The sequence below is a fragment of the Elephas maximus genome, chromosome 1 (genome assembly GCF_024166365.1).
Source record: "Elephas maximus indicus isolate mEleMax1 chromosome 1, mEleMax1 primary haplotype, whole genome shotgun sequence".
NCBI lineage: Eukaryota > Metazoa > Chordata > Mammalia > Proboscidea > Elephantidae > Elephas > Elephas maximus.
In genome coordinates, this window is record NC_064819.1 from 121,176,971 (window position 1) to 121,204,817 (window position 27,847).

Genomic DNA, 27,847 nt, shown 5'->3' on the forward strand with positions numbered 1-27,847 from the left:
TAGGTGTTCTATTTCCCATAAGACTTACTCCTTCCACCCCCAGCATAGTCTTCATCACCTGCAAGGATCAGCCTGGAACACCAGAGCACAGTTCTTCCTCAGAACAACTCAGGGGAGGAAATCATCAGCTCTCTCTATCCAAAGCATATTTGCAACTCACAGCTCTGGTCCATTCACCATTGCCTAGAAAGAACAGCTCTTGTTTATATGTTAGATATATACATAAAACCAAACCCAGTGCCGCTGCATCCATTCCGACTCATAACGACCCTATAGGACAGAGTAGAACTGCCCCATAGAGTTTCCAAGGAGCACCTGGCAGATTCAAACTGCTGACCCTTTGGTTGGCAGCCGTAGCACTTAACCACTACATCACCAGGGTTTTCTGGATATGTACATGTATATATATATATATATATATTTGTATTGTGCTTTAAGTGAAAGTTTACAAACCAAGTCAGTCTCTCATACAAAAACTTATATACACCTTGCAGTATACTCCTAGTTGCTCTCCCTCTAATGAGACAGCACACTCCTTCCTCCACTCTCTATTTTCATATCCATTAAGGCAGCTTCTGCCCCCCTCTGCCCTCTCACCTCTTTTCCAGACAGGAGCTGCCCACATATTCTCATGTGTCTACTTGGCCCAAGCAGCTCACCCTTCATCAGTGTCATCTTCTATCCCATAGTACAGGCCAATCCCGGTCTGAAGAGTTGGCTTTGGGAATGGTTCCTGTCTTGGGCTAAGAGGTCTGCGGACCATGACCTCTGGGGTCTTTCAAGTCTCAGTCGGACCATTAAGTCTGGTCTTTTTACAAGAATTTGGGGTGTGCATCCCACTGCTCTCCTGCTCCCTCAGGGGTTCTCTGTTGTGTTCCCTGTCGGGGCAGTTATCAGTTGTAGCTGGGCACCATCTAGTATTTCTGGTCCCAGGCTGACAAGTCTATGATATATGTGGCCCTTTCTGTCTCTTGGGCTCATAATTACCTTGTGTGTTTGGTGTTCTTCATTCTCCTTTGCTCCAGGTGGGTTGAGACCAATTGAAGAATCTTAGATGGCTGCTTGCTAGTGTTTAAGATTCCAGACGCCACCCTCCAAAGTGGGATGCAGAATGTTTTCTTAATAGATTTTATTATGCCAATTGACTTAGATGTCCCCTGAAACCATGGTCCCCAAACTCCCCACCCTTGCTATGCTGCCCTTCGAAGCATTCAATTTATTCAGGAAACTTCTTTGCTTTTGGTTTAGTCCAGTTGTGCTAAACTCTCCTGTATTGTATGTTGTCTTTCCCTTCACCTAAAATAGTTCTTATCTGCTACCTAAAGTGAAAACCCCTATCCCTCCCTCCCTCCCAACTCTCGTAACCATCAAATAATATTTTCTTCTCTGTTTAAACTATTTTTCGAGTTCTTATAATAGTGGTCTCATACAATATTTGTCCTTTTGCAGCTGACTAATTTTACGCAACACACTGCCTTCCAGATTTCTCCATGTTATGAAATGTTTCACAGATTCATCATTGTTCTTTATAGATGTATAGTATTCCACTGTGTGAATACAGCATAATTTATTTATCCATTCGTCTGCTGATGGGCACCTTGGTTGCATCTGCCTTTTTGCTATTGTAATCAATGCTGCAGTGAACATGCGTGTGCATATGTCTGTTCATGTAAAGGCTCTTATTTCTCTAGGATATATGCCAAGGGGTGGGATTGCTGGATCCTATGGTAGTTCTATTTCTAGCTTTTTAAGGAAGCACCAAATCAATTTCCAAAGTGGCTGTACCACTTTACATTCCCACCAGCAGCGTGTAAGTGTTCCAGTCTCTCCACAACCTCTCCAACATTTATTATTTTGTGTTTTTTGTAGGGCAGAGATGGAATCTCATTGTAGTTTTGATCTACATTTCTCTAATGGCTAATGATCGTGAGCATTTCCTCATATATCTGTTAGCTACCTGAAGGTCTTCTTTACTGAAGTGCCAGTTCATATACTTTGCCCATTTTTTAATTGGGTTGTCTCTTTGCAGTTGAGTTTTTGCAGTATAATACAGATTTTAGAGATAAAGTACTGATCAGAAATGTCATAGCTAAAAACTTTTTCCCAGTCTGTAGGTTAACTCTTTACTCTTTTGAATGAGCGTAGGCATTTGATTTTTAGGAGCTCCCAGTTATCTAACTACTCTTCTGCATTCTTAGTAATGTATTCTATGCTGCTTACATCATTTATTAAGGCTCCTAGCATTGTCCCTCTTTTTTCTTCCACGATCTTTATCGTTTTAGATTTTATATTTACATCTTTTATCCATTTTGAGTTCATTTTTGTGCACGGTGTGAGTTATGGGTCTTGTTTCATTTTTTTTTTTTTCCAGCTGGATATGCAGTTACACCAGCACCATTTGTTAAAGAGACTGTCTTTTCCCCATTTAACTGACATTGGGGCCTTTGTCAAATATCAGCTGCTCATATGTGAATGGATTTATGTGTGGATTCTCAATTCTGTTCCATCGGTCTATGTATCTGTTGTTGTACCAGCACCAGGCTGTTTTGACTACTGTGGTGCTATAATAGGTTCTAAATTCAGGTAGATTAAGGCCTCCCACTTTGTTTTTCTTTTTCAGTAATGCTTTACTTATCCGGGGCCTCATTCCCTTCCATATGAAGTTGGTGATTTGTTTCTCCAACTCATTAAAACATGTCATTAGAATTTGGATCAGAATTGCATTGTATCTATAGATGGCTTTTGATAGAACAGACATTTTTACAATGTTAAGTCTTCCTACCCATGAGCAAGGTGTTTTTCCACTTATGTAGGTCTTTTGGTTTCTTGCTGTAGTGTCTTGTAGTTTTCTTTGTATAGGTCTTTTACGTCTCTGGTTAGATTTATTCCTAAGTATTTTATCTTCTTGGGGGCTACTGTGAAAGGTACTGATTTGGCGATTTCCCCTTCAATGTTCTTTTTGTTGGGGTAGAGGAATCCAACTGATTTTTGTATGTTTATCTTGTACTCTGATACTCTGCTGACCTCTTCTATTAGTTTCAGTAGTTTTCTTGAGGATTCTTTAGAGTTTTCTGTGTATAAGAATATGTCATCTGCAAACAGAGACACTTTTACTTCTTCCTTACCAATCTGGATGCCCTTTATTTCTTTATCTATCCTAATTGCTCTGGCTAGGACCTCCAGCACAATGTTGAATAAGAGTGGTGATAAAGGGCATCCTTGTCTGGTTCCCAATCTCAAGAGGAATGCTTTTAGACTCCATTTAGGACGATGTTGGCTATTGGCTTTGTATAAATGCCCTTTATTATTCTGAGGAATACTCCATCTATTCCTATTTTTCTGAGAGTTTTTATCATGAATGGGTGTTGAACTTTGTCAAATGCCTTTTCTGCATCAATTGATAAAATCATGTGATTCTTGTCTTTTGTTTTATTTATGTGGTGGATTACATTAATTGTTTTTCTAATGTTGAACCATCCCTGCATACCTGGTATGAATCCCACTTGGTCACGGTGAATTATTTTTTTGATATGTTGTTGAATTCTATTGGCTAGAATTTTCTTGAGGATTTTTGCATCTAAGTTCATGAGGAATATAGGTCCATAATTGTCTTTTTTTGTGGTGTCTTTACCTGGTTTTGGTGTCAGGGATATGCTGGCTTCATAGAATGAGTTTGGGAGTATTCCGTCCTTTCCTATGCTCTGAAATACCTTTAGTAGTAGTGGTGTTAACTCTTCTCTGAAAGTTTGGTAGAACTCTGCAGTGAAACTGTCTGGGCCAGGGCTTTTTTTGTTCGGAGTTTTTAAATTACCTTTTCAATCTCTTCCTTGTTACAGGTTTATTTAGTTGTTCTACTTCTGTTTGTGTTAGTTTAGATATAGGCAGTGTGTTTCTAGGAATTTATCCATTTCTTCTAGGTTTTCAAATTTGTTAGAGTACAATTTTTCATAGTAATCTGATATGATTCTTTTAATTTCAGTTGGGTCTGTTGTAATATCGCCCACCTCATTTGTTACTTGGGTTATTTGCTTCCTCTCCTGTTTTTCTCTTGTCTGCTTGGCCAATAGTTTATCAATTTTGTTCATTCTTTCAAAGAACCAGCTTTTGGTCTTGTTAACTCTTTCAATTGTTTTTCTGTTCCCTATTTCATTTAATTCTGCTGTAATTTTTATTATTTGTTTTCTTCTGGTGCCTGATGGATTCTTTTGTTGTTCTCTTTCTATTTGTTCAAATTGTAGGGATAATTATTTGATTTTGGCCCTTTCTTCTTTTTGGATGTGCGCATTTAATATAAAATGACCTCTGAGCACTACTTTCGCTGTGTCCCAAAGGTTCTGATAGGAAATGTTTTCATTCTCCTTGGATTCTATGAATTACTTTATTCCATCCTTGAAGTCTTCCTTAACCTAGTTGTTTTTGAGCAGGGTGTTCATCAGTTTCCAAGTGTTTGATTTCTTTTCCCTGCTTTTGCTATTATTGATTTCTACTTTTATGGCATTATGGTCAGAGAAGATGCTTTGTTATATTTCAATGTTTTGGATTCTGCTAAGGCTTGCTTTATGACCTAATATGTGGTCTATTCTAGAGAATGTTCCATGCTTACTGAAAAAGAAAGTATACTTGGCTGCTGTTGGGTGGAGTGTTCTGTATATGTCTATGAGTTCAAGTTGGTTGATTGTGGCATTCAGATCTTCTGTGTCTTTATTGAGCTTCCTTCTGGATGTCTATTCTTCACCAAAAGTGGTGTGTTGAAGTCTCCTACTATTATTGTGGAGCTGTCTATCTCATTTTTCAAGGCTGACAGAGTTTGTTTTATGTATCTTGCAGCTCTGTCATTGGTATTCAGATCTTCTGTGTCTTTACTGAGCTTCTTTCTGGATGCCTGTCCTTCACTGAAAGTGGTGTATTGAAGTCTCATAGTATAATTGCAGTGCTGTTTATCTCACTTTTCAATGCTCTTAGAGTTTGTTTCATGTATCTTGCAGCCCTGTCATTGGGTGCATGAGTATTTAATACGGCTATATCCTCCTGGTATATTGTCCCTCTAATCACTATATAGTGTCCTTCCCTATCCTTTGTGGTGGTTTTAAAGTCTATTTTGTCAGAAATTAATATCGCCACTCCTGCCCTCTTTCGATTGTTGTTTGCTTGACATATATATACATTATATATATATATATATATATATTTCCATCCTTTGAGTTTTAGTTTGTTTTTGTCTCTACATCTAAGGTGTGTCTCTTGTAGGCAGCATATAGATGGATCATGCTTTTTTATCCATTCTGCCACTCTCTGACTCTTTATCGGTGCATTTAGTCCATTTACATTCCTCATAATTATGGATAGGTATAGTGCTGTCCTTTTGATGTCTTTTTTTGTGTGTTGTTGACAGTTTTTTTTTTCCATTTAATTTTTTGAGTTTATCCTTATATATTGTCTTTTCCTCTTATTCATTGTAGTGTTTCTGCTGAGTCTCTATTTTTTCTTTTTCTTTTTTTTTTTTTTTGAGTAGGATTGTTAGTCTCTCTTTTGGTTACCTTAATATTTAATCCTATTTTTCTAAGTTTAAACCTAACTTTTATTTCTTTGTATCACCTTGACTTCCTCCTCATATAAAAGATCTATGACTACATTTCTTAGTCTCTCTTTATTGTTTTAATGTTGTCTTCTTTCACATAATGACATCACTGTTTCCCTGTTTTGAGTGTTTTATTTATCTTGATGTATTTTTGTGATTTCCCTATCTGGGTTGATAACTAATTGCTCTGTCCAGTGTTCCAGTCTTGGGTTGATATATTATTGATTTTCTAACCGGAGAACTCCCTTTAGTATTCTTGTAGTTTTGGTTTGGCTTTTATGAATTCCCTAAACTTCTCTTTATCTGGAAATGTCCTAATTTCACTTTCATATTTGAGATACAGTTTTGTTGGACATATGATTCTTGGCTGGCAATTTTTTTTCCTTCAATGCTTTATGTAAGTCATCCCACTGCCTTCTTGCCTGCATGGTTTCTGCCGAGTAATCGGAGTTTATTCTTATTGACTCTCTTTGTAAGTGACTTTTTGTTTATCCTTAGCTGCTCTTAAAATTCTGTCTTTATTTTTGGTTTTGGCAAGTGTGATTGTGTCTTGGTAACTTTCTTTTAAGATCTTATGCAGAGCTCAAGGAGCATCTTGGATATTTTCTCATCTTTCATGATATCAGGGAAGTGTTCTGCCAACAATTCTCTCCGTATTTTCTGTTATGGTACTGGTACTCCAATCACTTGTAGGTTATTTCTCTTGATAGAGTCCCACACGATTCTTAGGGTTTCTTCATTTTTTAAATCTTTTTATCTGATTTTTCTTCAAGTATATTGGTGGGAAGTGCTTTATCTTCAATCTCACAAATTCTGCCTTCCACTTCCTTAATTCTGTTCCCCTGAGGTTCTATTGAGTTGTCTAATTCTGTAATTTTATTGTTAATCTGCCAAATTTCTGATTGCTGTCTGTCTATGGACTCTTGCAGCTTATTTAATTTTTCATTATGTTCTTGAATAATCTTTCTAATTTCTTCAGCTGCTTTATATGTGTGTTCCTTGGCTCATTCTGCGTATTGCCTGATCTCATTCCTGATGTCCTGAAGAGTTCTGTATATTAATCTTTTGTATTCTGCTTCCAGTAATTCCAGGAAGGCACCTTCATCAAGAAGATCCCTCGATTCCCTGTTTTGAGAGCTTGTTGAAGTGATCATGGTCTGGTTTTTTATGTGATTTCATATTGACTATTGCCTCCATCTATGAGTTATTGTACTAGTTTATTTTGTTTGCTTACTGTATCCTAGCTTCTTGCTTTGTTTTGTTTTGATATGGCCAAATAGGTTGCTTGAGTGTGTTAGGTAGCTTGATTATTTTCACCTTTGAAGCTCTAATGACCTGTCACCAGATGGCTAGAGCTGTTACCTGGTATATAAGCCTAGGAGTCCATTCACTTTTCTTGTATGGATTCAGCTCAGGTGCCCAGGTAGTTGGTCATCAAGTGTGGTATATGTCGTCTCCTACAGTCTTGGGGGGGCAGGGGTTATTGGCGTAGGTACCAGTATCTGGTTGTAGCAGGGGATGATGTTCTGAACAAGGCAGGAGGCTGACAACCTTTTCCTGAGTGTCTGTGAGGAAAGCGCACCCCTGTTCCCTAGAGCACACATGTAGGTGGATTTTTCAGAAGGACCTTGGGCAGCCAATGCTTTTGGTTGTAAGGACTGGGAAGCGCCAGTTATCCTTGGACCCCAGTCACAGGTGGTTGGGTGATCTGAGTGGAGCCACCAGTCCTTAGGCCCCTGATGTGGGTAGGTGAGGACCCTGTGTAACAGGCAAAGTGGTGTCAAAAATCAAACACCCACCTCTCCACTGCACAGCTAAAACAGTTGCAGTCTGCCAACAAGGGCCTATTCTCCTGAAATAGGCCTGCACAGGTCCATGCAGGGGGAAAAGGTATTCAAAGTCCACGGACCATTTATTCCTGGACAGGAGCCACTTCTGTCCTGAGCTCCCCAGGTTAGTAAGGCTGGCAGATTATCTTTTCCCCAATTGTGAATTTATTCCTTTCCCAAGGCCAGGAGAATGACTCAGGTCATGCAACAGAACCTATCTTAGGTCCAGGGAAATCAACAGCCACTGAAGCTGGCTTTGGGGCTGGGGGCACAGTAAAATATATGCAAGTACTGAGCTTCTGCTGAGAGCACTGTTATTCTCTGGTTCCAGAGGTATGAGTAGGCTGTGCGGCTGGATGTTTCTCCCTGAGGCAACTGCGGCCGAAACTTACCACCAGTCTGCTGCAGCCGCTCCCAGGGAATAGTGCCTGAGGGTTCCTGGCAATTCAGGTCCGGCAATTCCTCTCCGCTTCTGAACCGTCTCTCCCTTCCCCTGCTGCTCAGTCTGTTTTCTAACTTTGCCTTTGATGTTCAGGGCTTCTAGCTTGTCATAAATGTAATCTTTTCACTTGTTTTTCGAGTCTTTGTTGTAAGAGGGTTACCGGAAGTCTCTGATTACTCCATCGTCTTGGCTCCCCTGGTCTATGTATTTTTCGGACAGCTTTCCCATTCGTGTTATTATTTGCCTGTCATATAAACTCTATGAAAAACAGATTGAAAATATAACCTTTATAAACCTGAATAATTTTTAAAATTGTTTATCTTCTGGTAAAATCCTCTTTACATAAAGTCTGATTCCAAAAGAATGTTTTAGGAACCTGATCTGCTAATCGTTATTATTTCTATAAGAAATAAAATGAAAATCAGCAAATAAATATTGTTAGATTCAGGAAAGTAATTAAAAAAATGTTTCAGTGCTCACTGAGGAATAAATTCTGATTGCTCAGATAAATAAGTTTAACAGGCTTGAAAGGGAAGATGGCGAATTTTCAGTAATTGTAAAAATACTTGCTGCTTCCTTAATGATTATGATTAGGCTTTACACCATAAAAATAATAATAATGGCAATGTTCAGAAAGGTGCTGGATGGTCTCAAAAAAGTACTCCCATATAACTACCTACAAAATCAAATATCCATAGGCACAGAAAGATTACCTCCATACTAAAGGCAGCCAAGTGTATAAGAAATAGAGAGCAAGTCCTGCTTAAAAGCATTCATATGTACACATTTCATAAGCATAATCTTGACCAAACAAAATATTTCCAGAAGTTAATTTAACTCAGCTGCACAGCCAATTTGCATCTCTGACTTAAACCAAAAATAGATCAGTGGGAGAAACTGGGACCCTGAAGATCCCTTTTACTCTTAGAGCTTCAAGCAGACTGGACAATCACTTTCAAATCAGAATTTTTGTTAAAATAATATTCTCCACATACATCATTTTGCTTTATTTCTTTTAAAGACCATCTGTTATATGAAGGTGACCTAAAAAGTTTCTGGAATGCATACTCTAGTGCCTTTGTTGATTAGGGGAAACAAGAAACAAAAATGAAAGCTAAGCTTTGGGGTTGGGGGTGGACACACAGAGAAGAAAGGGTCAGGGAAAGTTACAGCACAAACCAAATAAGCAAAAAGGAAGCCAGAAGACTTGGAGGGACTCAGAGCTGATGAAAAAAACAAGAATACTGCACTGGGGGAGGGAAGGATGTGATAGCCAGCTGGAATCAGAGAAAGCAAGAAAAACAGGAGCCAACAGAAATCCAAGGACAGAAAGTATTAGGGATTGAAGAGAACAGGAAATTTATTGGAAACCAAGTTGTTTTCCCTTTTGTATCCAATGCAATTCTATTCCAGGCAGAACTCTAGTCTCAACCACAAAGAAGATAGAAGAAAACTTGAAACTCATAGGCATCTTTCATGGGCTAGGGCCAGCCAGGAGCTCTGGGAAGGCAGAGGAAACCTGATATGACAGCAGATCCTCTGACAGCAGATACACGGATGGAAAGGTGGCAGCGTCACCAGCACGATGTTTTCCAAAATTAACTGAAGTAAAAATAAAAATATTTGGGCTCCTATTTGCAGCTCCTGAATCAGAATTTCCAGCATATTTAATAAATACCTTCGGTGATTTTTATCACTAGAAAAGTTTGAGAAACACTGGGAGAGTGGTAAAATTACAGGCTCTGGAACTAGAGTTGCCTGAGTTCAAATCCTAGCTCTGCTATTCACTAGCTCTTGACTATGAGCAAGTTATTTAACCTTTTGGTATCCTAGTTACTTATTCTGTAAAATGAATTGCTGTGAGAATTAAATGAGTTCTTCCATGTAAATCTGTTAGCCAGTACCCAGTACATGCCGTGAACTCAGTAATGGTAGACCATACAGCCATAAAAGTCCTTTGAATAAGGAACACATACAAGATAACATATTTTTAGTTGTTTAAAAAATAAAAGATAAAGAGGATATAAAATGACTACATCTCTTAAAAATCACCAGGGAGCATACTTCCCACCAGAACACAGAGCAGGTCACAGTCCCCAGGGATTCTGCCCTTGGCCTCAGCATGCACAAGCCAGGCATTTCACTCCCTGGAAATCAAAATGTGAACAGACTAGACATAAAGCTTTTTTTTGAAAGTACATACAATGAATCCAAATTAATGGTGACCCAAGCTCCAGAGTCCTTATGCTTGAGAAATGAAGACTGTCCTGAGATGCAATTAATTCAAGACTTGGCTCATCCTGAGATACCCAAAGAGACCGTACCACAAAACTGTTGAGACTCATGATTGGTAACTCACCTTATTTCACAATCCTGTTCTCTTTAATCATTTCCCCTGATATTATTCCCAACAATTATCTACCCCTCTGTGCCAGCATCCCATATAGTTCTCTAAAAAAAAGGAGGGGAGGGAGGGGCGTCGGGGGCGGCGGGAGGCGGGGAGGGTGGGGGAGCTGTCGCGCCGTGGGAGGGGCGGCCCGGCCCCCCCGACACCGGCGCGCCCCGCGCGGGGGTGAACCCCCTGGCGGAGGGCCCCCGCGGGGGTGGGCGCCGGGAGTGGGGAGAGCGCGGCGACGGTCGTTCTCCCTCGGCCCCGGGATTCGGCGAGCGCTGCGGCCGGGGGGCTGTAACACCCGGGGGGGAAGGGTCCCCCGCCCGCCCGCCCCGCGTGCTAAGCCTCAAGTCTTTCTATTTTTCCATCTGGAAACTCAGTTCTATAGTCAACAAGCTCCACCACATTCTCAATCTTTTTACTGAACATTCCCATTATCTCTTTGCCTCTGTTGAGCCAAGTATGGATCATCCTTAAGAAGGACAACTTATACATGATAAAAACTCTCGGCAAAGTAGGAATAAAAGAAAAATTCCTCAACATAATAAAGGGCATTTATACAAAGCCAACAGCCAGTATCAACCTAAATGGAGAGAGTATGAAAGCATTCCCCTTGAGAATGGGAACCAGACAAGGATGCCCTTTATCACCACTCTTATTCAACATTGTGCTGGAGGTCCTAGCCAGAGCAATTAGGATAGATAAAGAAATAAAGGGCATCCAGATTGGTAAAGAAGAAGTAAAAGTGTCTCTGTTTGCAGATGACATGATCTTATACACAGAAAACTCTAAAGAATCCTCAAGAAAACTACTGAAACTAATAGAAGAGGTCAGCAGAGTATCAGCACACAAGATAAACATATAAAAATCAGTTGGATTCCTCTACACCAACAAAAAGAACATCAAAGAGGAAATCACCAAATCAATACCATTTACAGTAGCCTCCAAGAAGATAAAATACTTAAGAATAAATCTAACCAGAGACGTAAAAGACCTATACAAAGAAAACTACAAGACACTACAGCAAGAAACCAAAAGACACCTACGTAAGTGGAAAAACACCTGGTTCATGGATGGGAAGACTCAACATTGTAAAAATGTCTATTCTACCAAATGTGATCTATAGCTACTATGCAATTCCAATCCAAATTCCAATGACATTTTTTAATGAGATCAAGAAACAAATCACCTACTTCATATGGAAAGGAGAGAGGCCCCGGATACATAAAGAATTACTAAAAAAGAAGAACAAAATGGGAAGCCTCACTCTACCCAATGTTAGAACCTATTATACCACCACCAAAACCAAAAACCAAACCAAACCCACTGCCGTCGAGTTGAATCTGACTCATAGCGACCCTATAGGACAGAGTAGAACTGCCCTGTAGAGTTTCCAAGGAGTGCCTGGCAGATTTGAACTGCCTACCCTTGGGTTAGCAGCTGGAGCACCTAACCACTATGCCACGAGGGTTTCCTATTATACCACCACAATAGTCAAAAAAGCCTGGTACTGGTACAACAACGGATACATAGACCAAAGGAACAGAGTTGAGAATCCAGACGTAAATTCATCTACCTATGAGCAGCTGATATTTGACAAATGCCCAATATCAGTTAAATGGAGAAAAGACAGTCTCTTTCACAAATGGTGCTGGCATAACTGGATATCCAGCTGTAAAAAAAAAATGAAACAAGACCCATACCTCACATCATACACAAAAACAAATTCAAAATGGATCAAAGATGTAAATATAAAATCTAAAACGAAAAAGATCATGGAAGAAAAAATACAGACAATGCTTGGAGCCCCAATACATATCATAAACAGTATTCAAAACATTACTAACAATGCACAAACACCAGAAGAGAAACTAGATAACTGGGAGCTCCTAAAAATCAAAAACCTATGCTCCTCCAAACACTTCACCAAAAGATTAAAAAGATTACGTACAGATTGGGAAAAAGTTTTCAGCTATGACATTTCCAATCAGCATCTGTTCTCTAAAATCTACATGATACTGCAAAAACTCAACTATGAAAAGACAAATAACCCAATTAAAAAACGGGCAAAGGATATGAGCAGGCACTTCACCAAAGAAGACATTCAGGCAACTAACAGATACATGGGGAAATGCTCACGATCATTACTCCTTAGAGAAATGCAAATCAAAACTACACTGAGAGTCCATCTCACTCCAAGGAGGCTGGCATTAATCCAAAAAACACAAAATAATAAATGTTGGAGAGGTTGTGGAGAGACTGGAACACTTACACACTGCTGGTGGGAATGTAAAATGGTACAGCCACTTTGGAAATTGATTTGGCGCTTCCTTAAAAAGCTAGAAATGGAACTACCATAGGATCCAGCAATCCCACTCCTTGGAATATTTCCTAGAGAAATAAGAGCCTTTACATGAACAGATATATGCACACCCATGTTCACTGCAGCACTGTTTACAATAGCAAAAAGACGGAAGCAACCAAGATGCCCATCAGCAGATGAATGGATAAATTATGGTATATTCACACAGTGGAATGCTACGTATTGATAAAGAACAATGATGAATCCGTGAAACATTTCATAACATGGAGAAATCTGGTAGGCATTATGCGAAGTGAAATTAATCAACTGCAAAAGGACAAATATTGTATGAGACCACTATTACGAGAACTCAAGAAACAGTTTAAACAGAGAAGAAAATATTCTTTATGATGGTTACGAGTGGTATTAACTAATTAGATAGTAAACAAGAACTATTTTAGGTCAAGGGAAAGACAACACACAACACAGGAGAGGTAAGCACAACTGGACTAAACCAAAAGCAAAGAAGCTTCCTGAATAAACCGAACGCTTCAAAGGCCAGAGTAGCAGGGGCGGGGGCTTTGGGGACCATGGTTTCAGGGGATGTCTAAGTCAATTGGCATAATAAAATCTATTAAGAAAACATTCTGCATTCCACTTTGGAGAGTGGCATCTGGGGTCTTAAACACTAGCAAGCAGCCATGTAAGATTCTTCAATGGGTCTCAACCCACATGGAGCAAAGGAGAATGAAGAACACCAAACACACAAGGTAATTATGAGCCAAAGAGACAGAAAGGGCCACATATATCATAGACTTGTCAGCCTGGGACCAGAAATACTAGATGGTGCCCAGCTACAACTGATAACTGCCCCGACAGGGAACACAACAGAGAATCCCTGATGGAGCAAGAAAACAGTGGGATACAGACCTCAAGTTCTCCTAAAAAGAACAGACTTAATGACCTGACTGAGACTAGAAGGACCCCGGAGCTCACAGTCCCCAGACCTTCTGTTAGCCCAAGAGAGGAACCATTCCCAAAGCCAACTCTTCAGACAGGGATTAGACTGGAATATAAGATAGAAAATGATACTGGTGAGGAGTGAGCTTCTTGGCTGAAGTAGATACATGAGACTTTGTGGACAGCTCTTATCTGGAGGGGAGATGAGAGGGCCGAGGGGGACAGAAGCTGGCTGAATAGACATGGGGAATACAAGTTGGAGAGGAGTGTGCTGTCTCATTAGGGGGAGAGCAACCAGGAACATATAGCAAGGTGTATATAAATTTTTGTATGAGAGACTGACTTGATTCGTAAACTTTCACTTAAAGCACAATAAAAAGTAACAAAAAAGTAAAAAAAAAAAAAAGGAATGGTAACTTACCTTTAACTCTCTTATATAGATTTCTCGGTCTCCTACACCTTCTTTAGCAACTGGAGGTGTGTACGGTATCTTTAGTTTCCAATACTTATTGAAGACTGTTACCTCTTTTTACTTGTATAAAAACCTCTGCTTCTCTGAGATCCCTGTCATTTGATCATATTGCCCTTTATCCCGGCTTGACAACTTATATACCTCTTATACCAATGCCATGACCATTATTCCCTTCACCCCAAATCCTGATACCATTCAGCAGTAAGTTCAACATCCTGGTGGACCTTCCACCTAGTATCTTTACCTCCCTATTCACTGACTTGGTTTTCAGTGAAATCCACTGGAATTTGAATCCATTCCAGCCATTAATTCACATGGTTATACATAGGGCTTGTCGTTGTAGCTGACTCTAAACCCAAATATCCATACTTTCAACTTCCTAAGTTAGTGGTGTCCATAATTAAATCTTTGGCTTTATCAATACTGCGAATCTTTGAAACTCTCTATATTTACCTCATCTTTTAGATATCTCATGGCAACAACAAAAGGTCTTGAGAATGGCAATTTTTCATGCTATTTGATTAACCATGGTGTAATAGACTCTTTCAAGGTGAATGAGTTCATTCTTTGACATACATCTTTTGCTCCAAACGACAGCATAAACAGATTTAAATATGAAATAAGAATATCAAAAGGATATAATCAGCCCTAAAGGTAAGACATATAATGTTGTGACTGAGACTGGTATTGCAGAAAATGGTACAAATATATCAACAGTCACAAGAAACATAATTGAAATTAAATTCATATAATAAGGATGGAGACTAATCAGATGAATAGCTTATAAGACAAACACTTAAAGTAAAACAACAGAGAAATGGATATGTATAGTCTTAAAAACATTTATTTTTTTAAAAAAAGGATGAAAAACAAATGAGTTAATATTCAGCTCAAGAAAATCAAAATAGTAATCCAAAGAAAGCAGAGAAATAGGATTTTTTTATTCAAAAGTAGAAATCAGTTGGTAGCAAATTACACATACACACACACAGATTCAAACACACACACACACAGATAAGGGACAAAAAAAACTACAAAAACAATTTTTATAAACTGATAAAACATATAAGACTTCTAGAAAGGCTTACTGAGATCGAGAGATAGGAAAACAGAGAAAGCCAGAAATGAGAGGAAAAGCAAAAGATCAGAAAGAAAAAAATACTTTTACCAACTTTATACCCACAAAGTGGAAAGAACTGAAATAAATTTATGTCAACAGAGATAAAATATCATAAATAATTAATCATTTAATCATTCACTGATTCATTCATTAATCTGGCAAGTTTTATTGAACACCTACTAAGTCATACATAAAGAGTGTACTCTAAAGCCAGATACTGAAATTGGGCAAATATTACTTTTCATATTGTTTAAAAATATCTTAATTATCATATTTTATGCAAATAACACACACCTGCTACCTCTGCTTGCCAACCATGCCCTCCCCCAGTATTTTCATAAGTGCACTATGCTCATTTTTTTACATTGCTGTAAGCCATCAGAATAGTCTGATTTTGCATAAAATAATACTATTTTTAATGAAACAGCCAAATATTTTTATTCCTTCTTTGAGCTTAAATTATTCTCCTAAACATTTTGCATATTTCTTGGGATATAACTACATCAAAAAAATTTGTAATATGGTCAGTGAGCATATGTTTGAAATTGAAATTAAATTACAAAATTGGTATTTTTATATTCCAAATTCCCTATTGAATTGTTTATTTTCCATCAGTGGCAGACAAACTTGCACAGAACACACTCACTGAAAACAGGTAAAGAAGCTGGATATAATATTAAGAAAAAACACTTGGTCGATAGCCTTAGAGATCTGAAAAGGTAGTGAGGACTTCAGGGGCCAATACTGATGAATGACACAAAGTGGTGGGTCCAACAAACAGCATCAATTTTCTTCTTGATACCTTTGCCAATTCCATACCAGCATCTGAGAAGCTGAGAAGACTGTGAGAGCTTCTAATAGGCCTACAAGCCTGGGCAGGAAAAATTTTTTAGGTTCTTTGCATGAAGGAAGGACCTTGATAAACACCTCTGCCTTTAGTTAGGACCTCTGAAGGGTTATAAACTAAAAGTAAAGATGAAGAGAAAAAGATAAGCTCTCACAACTAAAGTAGGCCCAGCTTAAAAATAGCTAAGCCCCTGACTGGCTTAAAGTAAACCATCCCTATACTTAATGCCTGCCAGAAGCAAAAATAAACCCTTTCTGGAGAAAATTATTATCATTCAGAGCCTCAAATTATAGCTACAGTTTTTCTCATACCAGATGTCTAGCATACAATCAAAAATTATTAGGCATACCAGATGAGAAGATACTTGACCCAGTGGAGATCTGCATATTGGAGTTACCAGACAAAAAATTTAAAGTAACTTTGGTAAACATAATGAAACTCTAACAAATATTCAAGAAATGTACAACAAGATGGAGAACTTTGGCAAAGAACAAAAAACTATAAAAAATCACAAGGAAATTTTTATCCCCAAAATAAACCAAAACACTAAACCCATTGCTGTCGAGTTGATTCCAACTCCTAGTAACACTATAGGACAGAGTAGAACTGCCTCATAGGGTTTCCAAGGAACACCTGGTGGATTCAAACCATGGACCTTTTGGTTAGCATGCGAGCTATTAACCATTGTGCCACCAGGACCCCAAAATGTAGTCATTAAAATTAAGAAATTAAATAAGAATAACTTAAAATTAGAAAAAGCTGAAGGAAGAATTAGTAAAATGGGAGCAGGTGAAAAAAAAATGTTCAGACTGACTATGGAGAGAAAAGAAAAATAGAAAATAGAGGAAAGAGTATGAGAAATAAGTGAGACACAGGAAAAGGTCTAAGATTCTTCAAACTGCACATCCAAACGGATAGGATAGGGACCAGAGGAATACTTGAAGTAAAAATGGTTGAATGTATTCCAAAACCAATAAAAGCCAACAAGCATCAAGCCAGAAATGCTAGAAGTGCTATGAACTATAGCAAAAAAATGCAAAGAATGCTACACCTACACACATCACAGAATCAAAGACAAAAGCAAATCTTTAAAGAGGTCAAAGAATAAAAGATACATTATCATCAAAGAACCAAAAATAAGACTAATGCCTCGTTTCACTGTTTCCTGGCTTCCATTGTATCTGTTGAGAAATCTGCCATTTTGTACTTTCATCATATCCTTTAATTCTACAAACAGAATACATATGTTCAGTCAATATTCCCATCTCTCTGTCTGTTTGTTGTACCGTGGGGGCTTTCAGGTTGCAGTGATGCTGGAAGCTATGACTCCGGTTACCTGCAGGGTAACCCATAGTGGACAGGTTTCAGCAGAGGTTCCAGTTTAAGACAGACTAGGAAGAAGGATCTGGAGATCTATTTCTAACATCAACAAAAACCGACCAAAAAAAAAAAAAAAAAAAACTGGACGGTGAAAAACTTATTAACAGAAGCAGAATAACGTCTGATATAGTGCCGGAAGATGAGCCCCTCAGGTTGGAAGGTATTCAAAATATGACTGAGGAAGAGCTGCCTCCTCAAAGTAGAGTCAACCTTAATGACATGGATGGAGTAAATCTTTTGGGACCTTCATTTGCTGATGTGGCACTATTAAAAATGAGAAGAAACATCTGCAAACATCTGTTAATAATCAGAACATGGAAAGTACAAATTATGAATCTAGGAAAAATGAAGTTGTCAAAAATGAAATGGGACACATAAAGATCGATATCCTAGGCATTAGTGAACAGAAATGGGCTGATACGGGCCATTATGACTGGACAATCACATGGTCTACTATGCTGAGAATGAAAAATTGAAGCAGAATGGCTTTGCATTCATTCACAAAAAGGACATTCATATATCTATCCTGAAGTACCACCTGTCAGTAATAGGATAATGTACACATACCTACAAGGAAGACCAGTTAATACAACTATTATTCAAATTTACCCACAAACCACTAATGCCAAAGATGAAGTAATTGAAGCATTTTACTAACTTCTACAGGCTGAAACTGATCATACATGTAATCAAGATACACTGATAATTACTGGTGATTAGAAAGTGAAAGTTAGAAACAAAGAAGAAACATCTGTAGTTGAAAAATACAAACTTGGTGATAGAAACAAATCCAGAGATTGCATGAAAGAATTTTACAAGACCAACAACTTATTCATTGCAAATACCTTTTTTCAACAACAAAAATGGTGACTATACACACGGACTTTGCCTGAAGGAATACATAGGAATCAAATAGACTACATCCGAGGAAAGAGGCGATGGAAAAGTTCAATATTATCAGTCAGAACAAACTTAGGGGCTGACTGTGGAACAGACTGTCAAAAGCTCATATGCTGGTTCAAGTGGAAATTGAAGAAAATTAAAACAAGTCCATGAGAGCCAAAGTAAAACACTGAATATATCCCACCTGAATTTAGAGTACATCTCATGAACAGATTTCATGCATTGAACATTAATGACCGTAGATCAGACCAGTTGTGGAAAGACATCAAGTACATCATACATGAAGAAAGCAAAAGGTCATTAAAAAGACAGGCAAGAAAAAAAAGGTCAAAATGGATATCAAAAGATGTTCTGAAACTTGCTCTTGAATGTACAGTAGCTAAAGCAAAGGGAAGAAATGATGAAGTAAAAGAGCTGAACAGAAGATTCCAAAGAGTGGCTTGAGAAAAGTATTACAATGAAATGTGCAAAGACCTAGAGTTACAAAACCAAAAGGGAAAAAACATGTTTGGCATTTCTCAAGCTGAAAGACCTAAAGAAAAAATTCAAACCCCAAGTTGCAATATTGAAGGATTGTATGGGCAAAATATTGACCAATGCAGGAAGCATCAAAAGAAGATGGAAGGTATACACAGAGTCACTGTACCAAAAAAAAATTGGTGGACATTCCACGATTTCATAAGGTAGCATAGGATCAAGAACTGATGGTACTAAAGGAAGAAGTCCAGCCTACACTGAAGACATTAGAGAAAAACAAGGCTTCAAGAACTGACAGAATACCAACTGAGATGTTTCAACAAACAGATGCAGTGCTGGAAGCACTCACTCATCCATGCCAAGAAATTTGGAAGACAGCTACCTGGCCAACCAACTGGAAGAGGTCCATATTTGAGCCCATTCCAAAGAAATGTGATCCAACAGAATGAGTAAACTATTGAACAACATCATTAATATCACACACAAGCAAAATTTTGCTGAAGATCATTCAAAACATGGTTGCAGCAGTACATTGACAGAAAACTGACAGAAATTCAAGCCAGACTCAGAAGAAGATGTGGAATGAGGGATATCATTGTTGATGTCAGATGGATCTTGGCTGAAAGCAGAGAATACCAGAAAGATGTTTACCTATGTTTTATTGACTACGCAAAAGCATTCAACTGGATGGATCATAACAAACCATAGATAACATTGCAAAGAATGGGAATTCCACAACACTGAAGTGTGCTCATGTGGAACCTGTACATAGATCAGGAGGCAGTCATTCGAACGCAACTAGGGGATACTCAGTGTTTTAAAATCAGAAAAGGTGTGCATCAGGGTTTTTCCTTTCACCATGCTGATTCAATCTGTACGCTAAGCAAGTAAGCCAAGGTGCTGGACTGTATGATGAAGAATGCAGCATCAGGATTGGAGGAAGACTCGTTAACAACCTGGGATATTCAGATGGCTCAACCTTGCTTGCTGAAAGCAAGAAGGACTTGAAGCACTTACTGATGAAGATCAAAGACCACAACCTTCAGTATGGATTACACCTCAACATAAAGACAAAAAAAAAAAAACTCAAAACTGGACCAAAAAGCAATACCATGATAAATGGAGAAAATACTAAAGTTGTCAAGGATTTCATTTTACTTGGGTCCATAATCAAAGCCCAGAAAAGCAGCAGTTAAGAAATCAAACAACATATTGCATTGGGCAAATCTGCAAGGATGTCACTTTGAGGACTAACGTGTCTGAACCAAGCCATGGTGTTTTCAATCACCTCATATCATGCAAAAGCTAGACAATGAATAAGAAAGATCAAAGAAGAATTGAAGTCTTTGAATTTTGGTGCTGGGCAAAAATATTGAATATACCATGTACTGCCGGAAGTACGGATAAATCTTTCTTGGAAGAAGTACAGCCAGAATGTCCTTTAGAAGTGAGGTTGACCAGCCTTTGTCTCAATACTTTGGAGCTATTTATTAGGAGGGATCAGTCCCTGGACAAGGACACCATGCTTAGTAGAGGGTCAGTGAAAAAGAGGAAGACCTTCAACGAAATGGACAGACACAGTGGTAGCAACAATGGGATCAAACACGGTAACAATTGTGGGTACGGTGCAGGACTGGGCAGTATTTAGTTCTGTTGTACACAGGATCACTATGAGTTGGAACTGACTCTACAGTACCTAACATTAACAACAGTAAATATTCATTTATATTATTACATATGATATATGTATATTTAAAAAGTAAAGAAAAACTAAATGTAATTTCAAAGAAAAACTGAAAAAAATCATCACTAGATTTGTACTAAAACCCACTGAACCAAACCCACTGCTGTCGAGTCGATTCCGACTCACAGCGACCCTATAAGGCAGAGTAGAACTGCCCCATAGAGTTTCCAAGGAGTGCCTGGCAGATTTGAACTGCCGATCTCTTGGTTAGAAGCCGTAGCACTTAACCACTACACCACCAGGGTTTCCAGATTTGTACTAAAGAAAATATTACAACATATTCTTCTAGCTGAAGGAAGATGTTCCCAGGTAATCGAATGGAGATGAAGAGATGTGAAGAATGACGAAGTGGAAAATACATGCTTAAATATAAACGAATATTGACTGTATTAATATATATATTATAAATATTCAGTGTGACCCACTGCCATCCAGTCCATTCCGACTCGTAGCGGCCCTATAGGACTGAGTAGAACTGCCCCATAGGGTTTCAAAGGAGCAGCTGGTAGATTCAAACTGCCAAGCTTTTGGTTAGCAGCCTGAGCTCTTAACCACTGCACCAACAGGGCTCCAAAAATATCCAATATAGAGAATTAAAATACATGCCAACAATATTTAAGATAATTTTAGTAGTGTTAAACTATATTATATTTTGGAGCTCTGGTGGCACAATTGTTAAGAGCTCGGCTGCTAACCAAAGACTTGGCAGTTTGAATCTACCAGCTGCTCCTTGGAAACCCTATGGAGCAGTTCTACTCTGTCCTGTAGGGTCGCTTTGAGTCAGAATCGACCCGATGGCAATGGGCTTGTTTTTTGGTTTTATATGATATCTTAATTAGTTAATAATGCATGTTAAAATCTTCAAGATAATACTAAAAAAAAAAAGAGCACAATAAAACAGTGTATATCTACTAAACTAATGTAGGGGAAAATTAATAATAAATCCACTGCATTATTGCAAAAGGAGGCAAAAAAAAAAAAAAAAAGAGCAAGGAAAGGAACAGAGAACACGTGAGACAAAGAGAACACAAATAGTGGGGTGTTAGCTTGGTTCCTTTTTGAAAACTCCTCCCCAGCCAGTAATGTGTTGTCATCTACATTGTCGAAAACTAAAAAAAGTATACATGCACATTATTCTCTAAGTTTAAATATAAATATAATGCATTTATGTTAACTTCCAGAGACCACCTTAACAACAAACGCTTTACTTTGAATCACAATTTTTGCTGACAGCAAACGTAATTTAAAGGATCAGGACTTAATGTAAAAGAAATATGAATTAATCTCACATAACCTATGATTTTGATTTCAGAAATCTAATATCTTTAAATTTTGTTTGTGTTAGAATTTAGAACCTTGGAAATTTTATTATTGGGACAAGGTATTAATGCATGAAGAGATTTAGCCACTACTTAAGCAGGACTTGGAAATCAGAGAGGGATTGGCTTTACTAGGAACTCTAGAATTAAATCAAAACTTTAAAATATACCAATTATTCCAGCTTCACCATAACCATTTTTACAGAGTCGGATACAGAAAACAAAACTGACCATAAGAGATATCTTGAACCACAGAATGATCAGCTTTAATCTTCTGGTCAGTTAAGGAATTTGTTTTTGCAAAACCAATGCCATTAAGAAAAATGTAGAGGCCCAAAGAATTTAATTAGTGGAACTGTGTTAGAGTAGGCCTTTCATTCACATTGGCCCACCTGACACTGAGTAAAAAACTGCAAAACTTCAAATGCATATTTTTGCACACACCTACACACACACACACACACAATTTAATTTCATCCTGATAATTTATCAGGAAAATATCATTATCTCTAATGTACAAACTGAAAATTTGAGGTCTACTGAGGTTATCACCTGCACAATATAACAGAATAAGTTGCCAGCAGGACAAGGCATAGGTTTCCGATTTTCTATTGCCCAGCACAGGACTCTCCCAAAACATAGCACATTGCGTCTGTCCCAACTTCAACCAAATTATTTCAAATCACAGGAGTCCAGCTCATGATGCTGCCTGCCAGATTCAACAGTGCAGAATTGGTTAAGCTGTGTGCTGTCTCTTCACACCTCCAGAATTCCTCTTCAACTCTTCTCCCATCAAAGCATGGCTAGATTTTATGAGATGAAAAAAAAGTCACAAATAGTAATAATACCTGTCCAGCTATCAGTGCTAAAATCAAACTACTGCCACCATGTCCTCATTCTTAGCACTTTACCATTCATTTAACAAACATTTATCATGGTCGTACAATGTGCCAATCATTCTTTTGGGCCCTGAAGAATTCTAAAAATGACATCATGGTCCCCAGTCATGAAATGCTTATGGCCTGGAAAGATAAGCATTCATTCATTCACTTAACAAGTATATACGACCACCCAAAACTATCCAGGCATTCTGTTAGAGTCTGAGAATTCTATGGTGAATGGCTTTCTTGCTCCTACGGGGCTTACAGTCTGGTAGGGGATTAGAGATCAAATAATCACAAAAACGAATATATAATCCACATTATATATAATGAACAGCACATTGTGCAACTGAAAGCATAACAAGGGCTAGTAGCCTAAAGAATCTAAGGAAACTTTTATCAGAGAGCAATATCTGATTTAAAGGATGCATAAAAAACCAAAACCAAACGCACTGCCATTGAGTCAATTCCAACGCATAGTGACCCTATAGCTACCCTACAGGACAGAGTAGAACTGTCCCATAGGGTTTCCAAGGAGCGGCTGGTGGATATGAACTGTCGACCTTCTGGTTAGCAGCCAAGCTCTTAAAACTATTTGAAAAAAACTATCTTAGCAGAAGGGAAAACAAGCAAAGGCTATCTTTCCATAGGGAACATGATTTACTGGAGTTCAAAGAAGGCCACTGCGGCTGAAGTGGCAAGAAGAGTTGCAAAGAGAGAATAATTGGAGATGATGTTGCAGAGGTGTAATGAGCAGACCACATGAGGCTTCAGAGAACATACTACAGTGTTTGTGTTCATTGCCAAGGGATTCATGGAAGGCTGTGAAACAGAGGACAGTATGCTTCTACTTGAAGTAGAAAACATCTCCTGACTAGTTATGTAGACAGTGGATTGAAGAGGGATGGGAACACATACGTGCATGGAGACCTGTAAAGAGACTAGCATAACAGTCCAAACAGGAGTTCTTATGGCAGATAATGCCATTTTGAAACTGGTGGTAGCAAGGACATAGGACAAATAGATGAATTTGAGGAAATTCAAGAGGTAAAATTGTGGGACTGAGGAAACATGCAGGGCATGAGGAAAATAAAAGGAAGGAGTTCTTGGTTTGTGGCTTGCAGAACTGAATGAATGGTAATAGTGTTCCCTGTTGTAGGAAATACTGGGGGAGTTTCAAGGTTTTAGGATGGAGACTATGGATTCAATTTTGCAAATGTTGAGTTTGAACTGCTTTTGAGACATCCAATAACAACGTCACATAAACGGCTGGATGTCAGGACTGGAGCTCAGGAGAGAGATGGGTTTATAAATCTGGAAGACAATGATATACAAATGGTAACCGAAAACAGTGAGTGTGGATAAGAAGCTCTACGAGGAGTATCAACCGCCATGAGAAACCTGATTTACCAGCCAGATAGAGGCCATTATGCCTGCTGAGGAGACTGAGGAACCGGAGAGGTAGGGGTTAAGGCAGTAAAGATTTGTTAAAAGTCAAAAAAGGAGATACTTTCAAATAGTCAAGTGTCAGGTATTAATGCTCCTATGAGTTCCAACAGGATGACACATTAGACATTACAGTTCATTAGAAAAAAAAAAAAAAACATCGATTAGAACCGGGGTTAAAACAGAATTATGCATAAACATCATGCGAGCGCAGAGGAGTGGGCATTGACCCTGGAGGGAGAAAAAGGCTGGACAAAAGAAGTGGTTTTAAGAAGGGTCTGAGGGATGAATGGGAGTTTCCCAGGCAAAGCAGTTGGCAATAAAAAAAGGGAATATTTAGAAAAGGTGTATCTTTTTCTCCAGGAGGGAACAAAAGGTCTTCTTCGTGAGGCTAATGGATATCCCAAAATTCTATACCTCACATTCCTTAATCAGTAATTCTAGTCATTTTAGTTTACCCGTCTCCTCACCTCAACAGGGCAAAGTACACATCCTCTCCAGCAGCCTACCCTCTATTATTGTCCCAAAGCCCACAAAATGAGTAGATCAGAACATAGGGGTAGAGGGAAAAATGTAGTATTTACCCAGCAACAAAAGTCTCAGCCTAGGGAAGAAAGGTTAAGGATTCCTGATGATGTAACACAGACTGCATACGAAAGTTCAGAAACATTAACAGAAAAGCTGCAACAGAAAGATGAAAAGTGAACGCAGGAAAATTAAACAAAGCCATGTGAACGTGTGAAAAGATAAAAGATAACTTTCCCTTCTACCCTTGTCATCAACACATTCTGCTGACCTTTGAGTAAAGGTGACCACGGCCATCGTCTAAGTAATGAGGAGCAAAGTATCTTTTTAAAAATCTACAAATGCTGAATTCCAATTTGTAAAGGTAAGGTTACAATTTCATATACTGATATACCAAACTGAGAATACACTAAATGTAAAACTACAGGAAAATAAGTAGCTAATATTGGAACAGCTGATTAAAAGCCACAGCTATGGTAAAATTATGGCTACCCACTGAAATACTATAATAATTAACACTAGTTAGTGTTTTATGCACAGAATTAACCCAGAAGTAAACACTGTTACATCCACTACCAGTAAGTATTAAAAAAAAAAGTCAAGCTCTTATAGTCTCCCTCCATTTTTTCATGTTCTAAAAAAAAAAAAAAAAACCTTTATGTAACAATTATCACTGTTATTTATTTTGTGTGTGTGTTTTTTAAGCTTTTTAAAGGGAAAAATTAATTTGTTTATATACATTCTTTCCTCATTTACCCATTCCTTTTAGTTGAGAGTGTATTAAATCTTAAGGATGCTGATACCACGAAGTTGCCTGTCTTAACACGAAATTTCAGGTATCATGTGGTATTAAATTTTAGTCTGAAATTTTAAACTGCTCAGTTATTTACAATCTCTTCAAACAGTTTGCTGAAGCATAAATACGTTAGGGATGAATCAATGGTCCACTGGATAACTTCATCTTACTATGTTTTCCTAACTGTACATGCTGGTGGCTTCATCCGTTTTTCTGCATCACGATAAATCTGTTGTCTTTGTTACACAGCACTAGGAAGAACCTAAGAATAAGGGCATTCTCCTTGGAGGAAACCCTATGGATACAAATATAATGCGTCATTTCTAAGGAAAAAATAAGGCGGAATAATTTTCTATAGGTGATCTGCAAATGGCCACAGGTAGGGATTTTGTTGGGTCTGATCTAGAAAGGCCGGCTAGACGCTCCCAGAAGAGAGCTGATGGGAAAGCGAATTTAAAAAGCTGAGACCTAAAAACCCAGCTGCTGCAGGAACGACCCTGGGGTGCGGATGGGGGGTAGATGCATGGGAAGGGCGGCAACCAGGAGGTTGAGAGGGGAGAAGCTGGCTGGCAGCTGTGTTCAGGAGGGTGTGGACACCCTGGACCGTAAGGCTGTACCTGCGCAGGGTCGAGTGCCCCTGCCCCCGAGTCCCCGATCCAGAGATGCTCTCGGAGAAGCTGTTGGTAGCTGAGGCAGTGCTTCACCGCGGAGGGCATATTCCCCATGGCAGGGCCAGGGCCTGTAACCGACGACGGGTGGGAGCGAGGAGGAGAGAGCTGAGGGGCGGACACCGCGCTGAGAAACGGCGCCAGCAACGGAACGCGCCCCTCCCGGGGAGGGCGGGGGGCGAGCACCAGCCCTGCTCAGTGCACTGCGGCGGCGCCGAGGGGCGGGGAGGCTGGGAGGTGGCTGCGCCCGCGGGCCCGGGGTGCACCCGGCGCCTGCACCTGACGCCGGGAACCTGGTGAGGAGAGGAGCGAAGCGGGCGGAGGGCTTTTATCGCCCCCGCTGAGCCCGCAGGGGTGACTGTATCTGTACCTGCCTATTCAGCGACTTCTCTGGTGCAGATCCTATCTAGAAGGAAAAGGGTCTAATCAAGAGGAGGGGGCATGTGCTTATGTATGGGTGAGCTTGCTCGTTCCCAGCTACACCCTTTTGTGCTAAGTGTAGATTTGTCTCGCTATGAGCTGACTTGGATATATGCTTATGACAATAAATTCTATTTTTTAATTAAGGCAGTTTAAAAAGATTAAAATACATATAAAATTGGACGATTAAGAAAAAAAGGAGGGACTGTATTAGGGAAGATGTCACAGGTACCTGAAGTAAATTGGCACTGCAGTAAAGCACCGAAATGGAATTGGGTGGCTTAAAAAACACATCAATCAAAATTATGGAAGCCCTAAATGTTGCATCCGTTCAAACTGCAAAATCTAATCAAGTCCTTCAGACATTAGAATAGGGGGCGTGCATTAGGAAAATAATCCTCAGGCAGACCACCTGCCCAGCCTTGGCTCCTTTCACTGGCACACTTACATCATCCGCTGTAAAACTCAGACTGAGTTCGGTAGCCTGCAACTGAGTAGACATATTCACCAAGGATAATCTTCTTCAGGGATCTTGGAGTCTCCTAGAGACCTAGCCAGGTGTCCGTGACCAGTCGACCCGTCTAGTTGCTGCAGCAAATATAAATCCGGAGTGGGTTGGTAGCAACAGGGTTGCACGACCAGATAAAAGAATCCAAAGATAACCTTGTAAAACACAGCCTAAAGACACTTGGAAGGAATTTAACAACCAGAAGAGACAAACAAACCATCCTTACCGCTTGGGTGGGTGAGAACTCCACTGGTAAGGGACATAAAGATTATTTAAAGGCAGAGGAAGGCTAAAAGTTGGGGAGGTCTCATATGGATCCTTTCGATTGAACAACAGTAGGATGAGACCTTAGAACTCTCACACGTTTAACTAAGGATAATTAACTTGGAGAGCCTGCTCTGAATTGCCAAAGTCAAATCCTGTAATTATCAGACACCTTTAAAACTTAAAAAAACACCCCAAAATCTAGTGATTATTGACCTGAACATAAATTTAGGTTAATAGAACTAAATCTGTCTTATATATTGTTTTCAGCAGGGGTAGCTGCTAATTATTTTTCCATCACGGGTAAAATGCAACGTACAGATTGGTGAAACTATAACAGAGTACATGGTATCTGAAAGATTTAAAAAGGACCCACCAGGAAAAACAATAAATTTGCAAGGTAACCTTAATAATTGAGACAATCATTGAAAATGTCAATAATTTTGGCAATTAATATTGAAATCAAGCCTTAAATTTTGGAAAGTATAATCTCTATCACAAGCCAAATAGCGTATAATTTTCTGATACTAAGAAAAGTAACATTTAAAAAAAATAATCTTTACTGTTCAGTGGT

General features: G+C 38.9%; 1 protein-coding gene across 1 annotated transcript in view; it reads right to left on the reverse strand.

The window, feature by feature from the left end:
- HMGCLL1 (3-hydroxymethyl-3-methylglutaryl-CoA lyase like 1) overlaps nucleotides 1-26,253 on the reverse strand; it is a 217,262-nt gene extending 191,009 nt beyond the window's left edge. The window contains exon 1 of the mRNA XM_049894612.1: nucleotides 26,031-26,253. Coding sequence (XP_049750569.1) covers nucleotides 26,031-26,138 — 108 coding nt within the window. The 5' untranslated portion in view covers nucleotides 26,139-26,253. The remainder of the gene's footprint in view (nucleotides 1-26,030) is intronic.
- Between the last annotated feature and the right edge of the window lie 1,594 nt (nucleotides 26,254-27,847).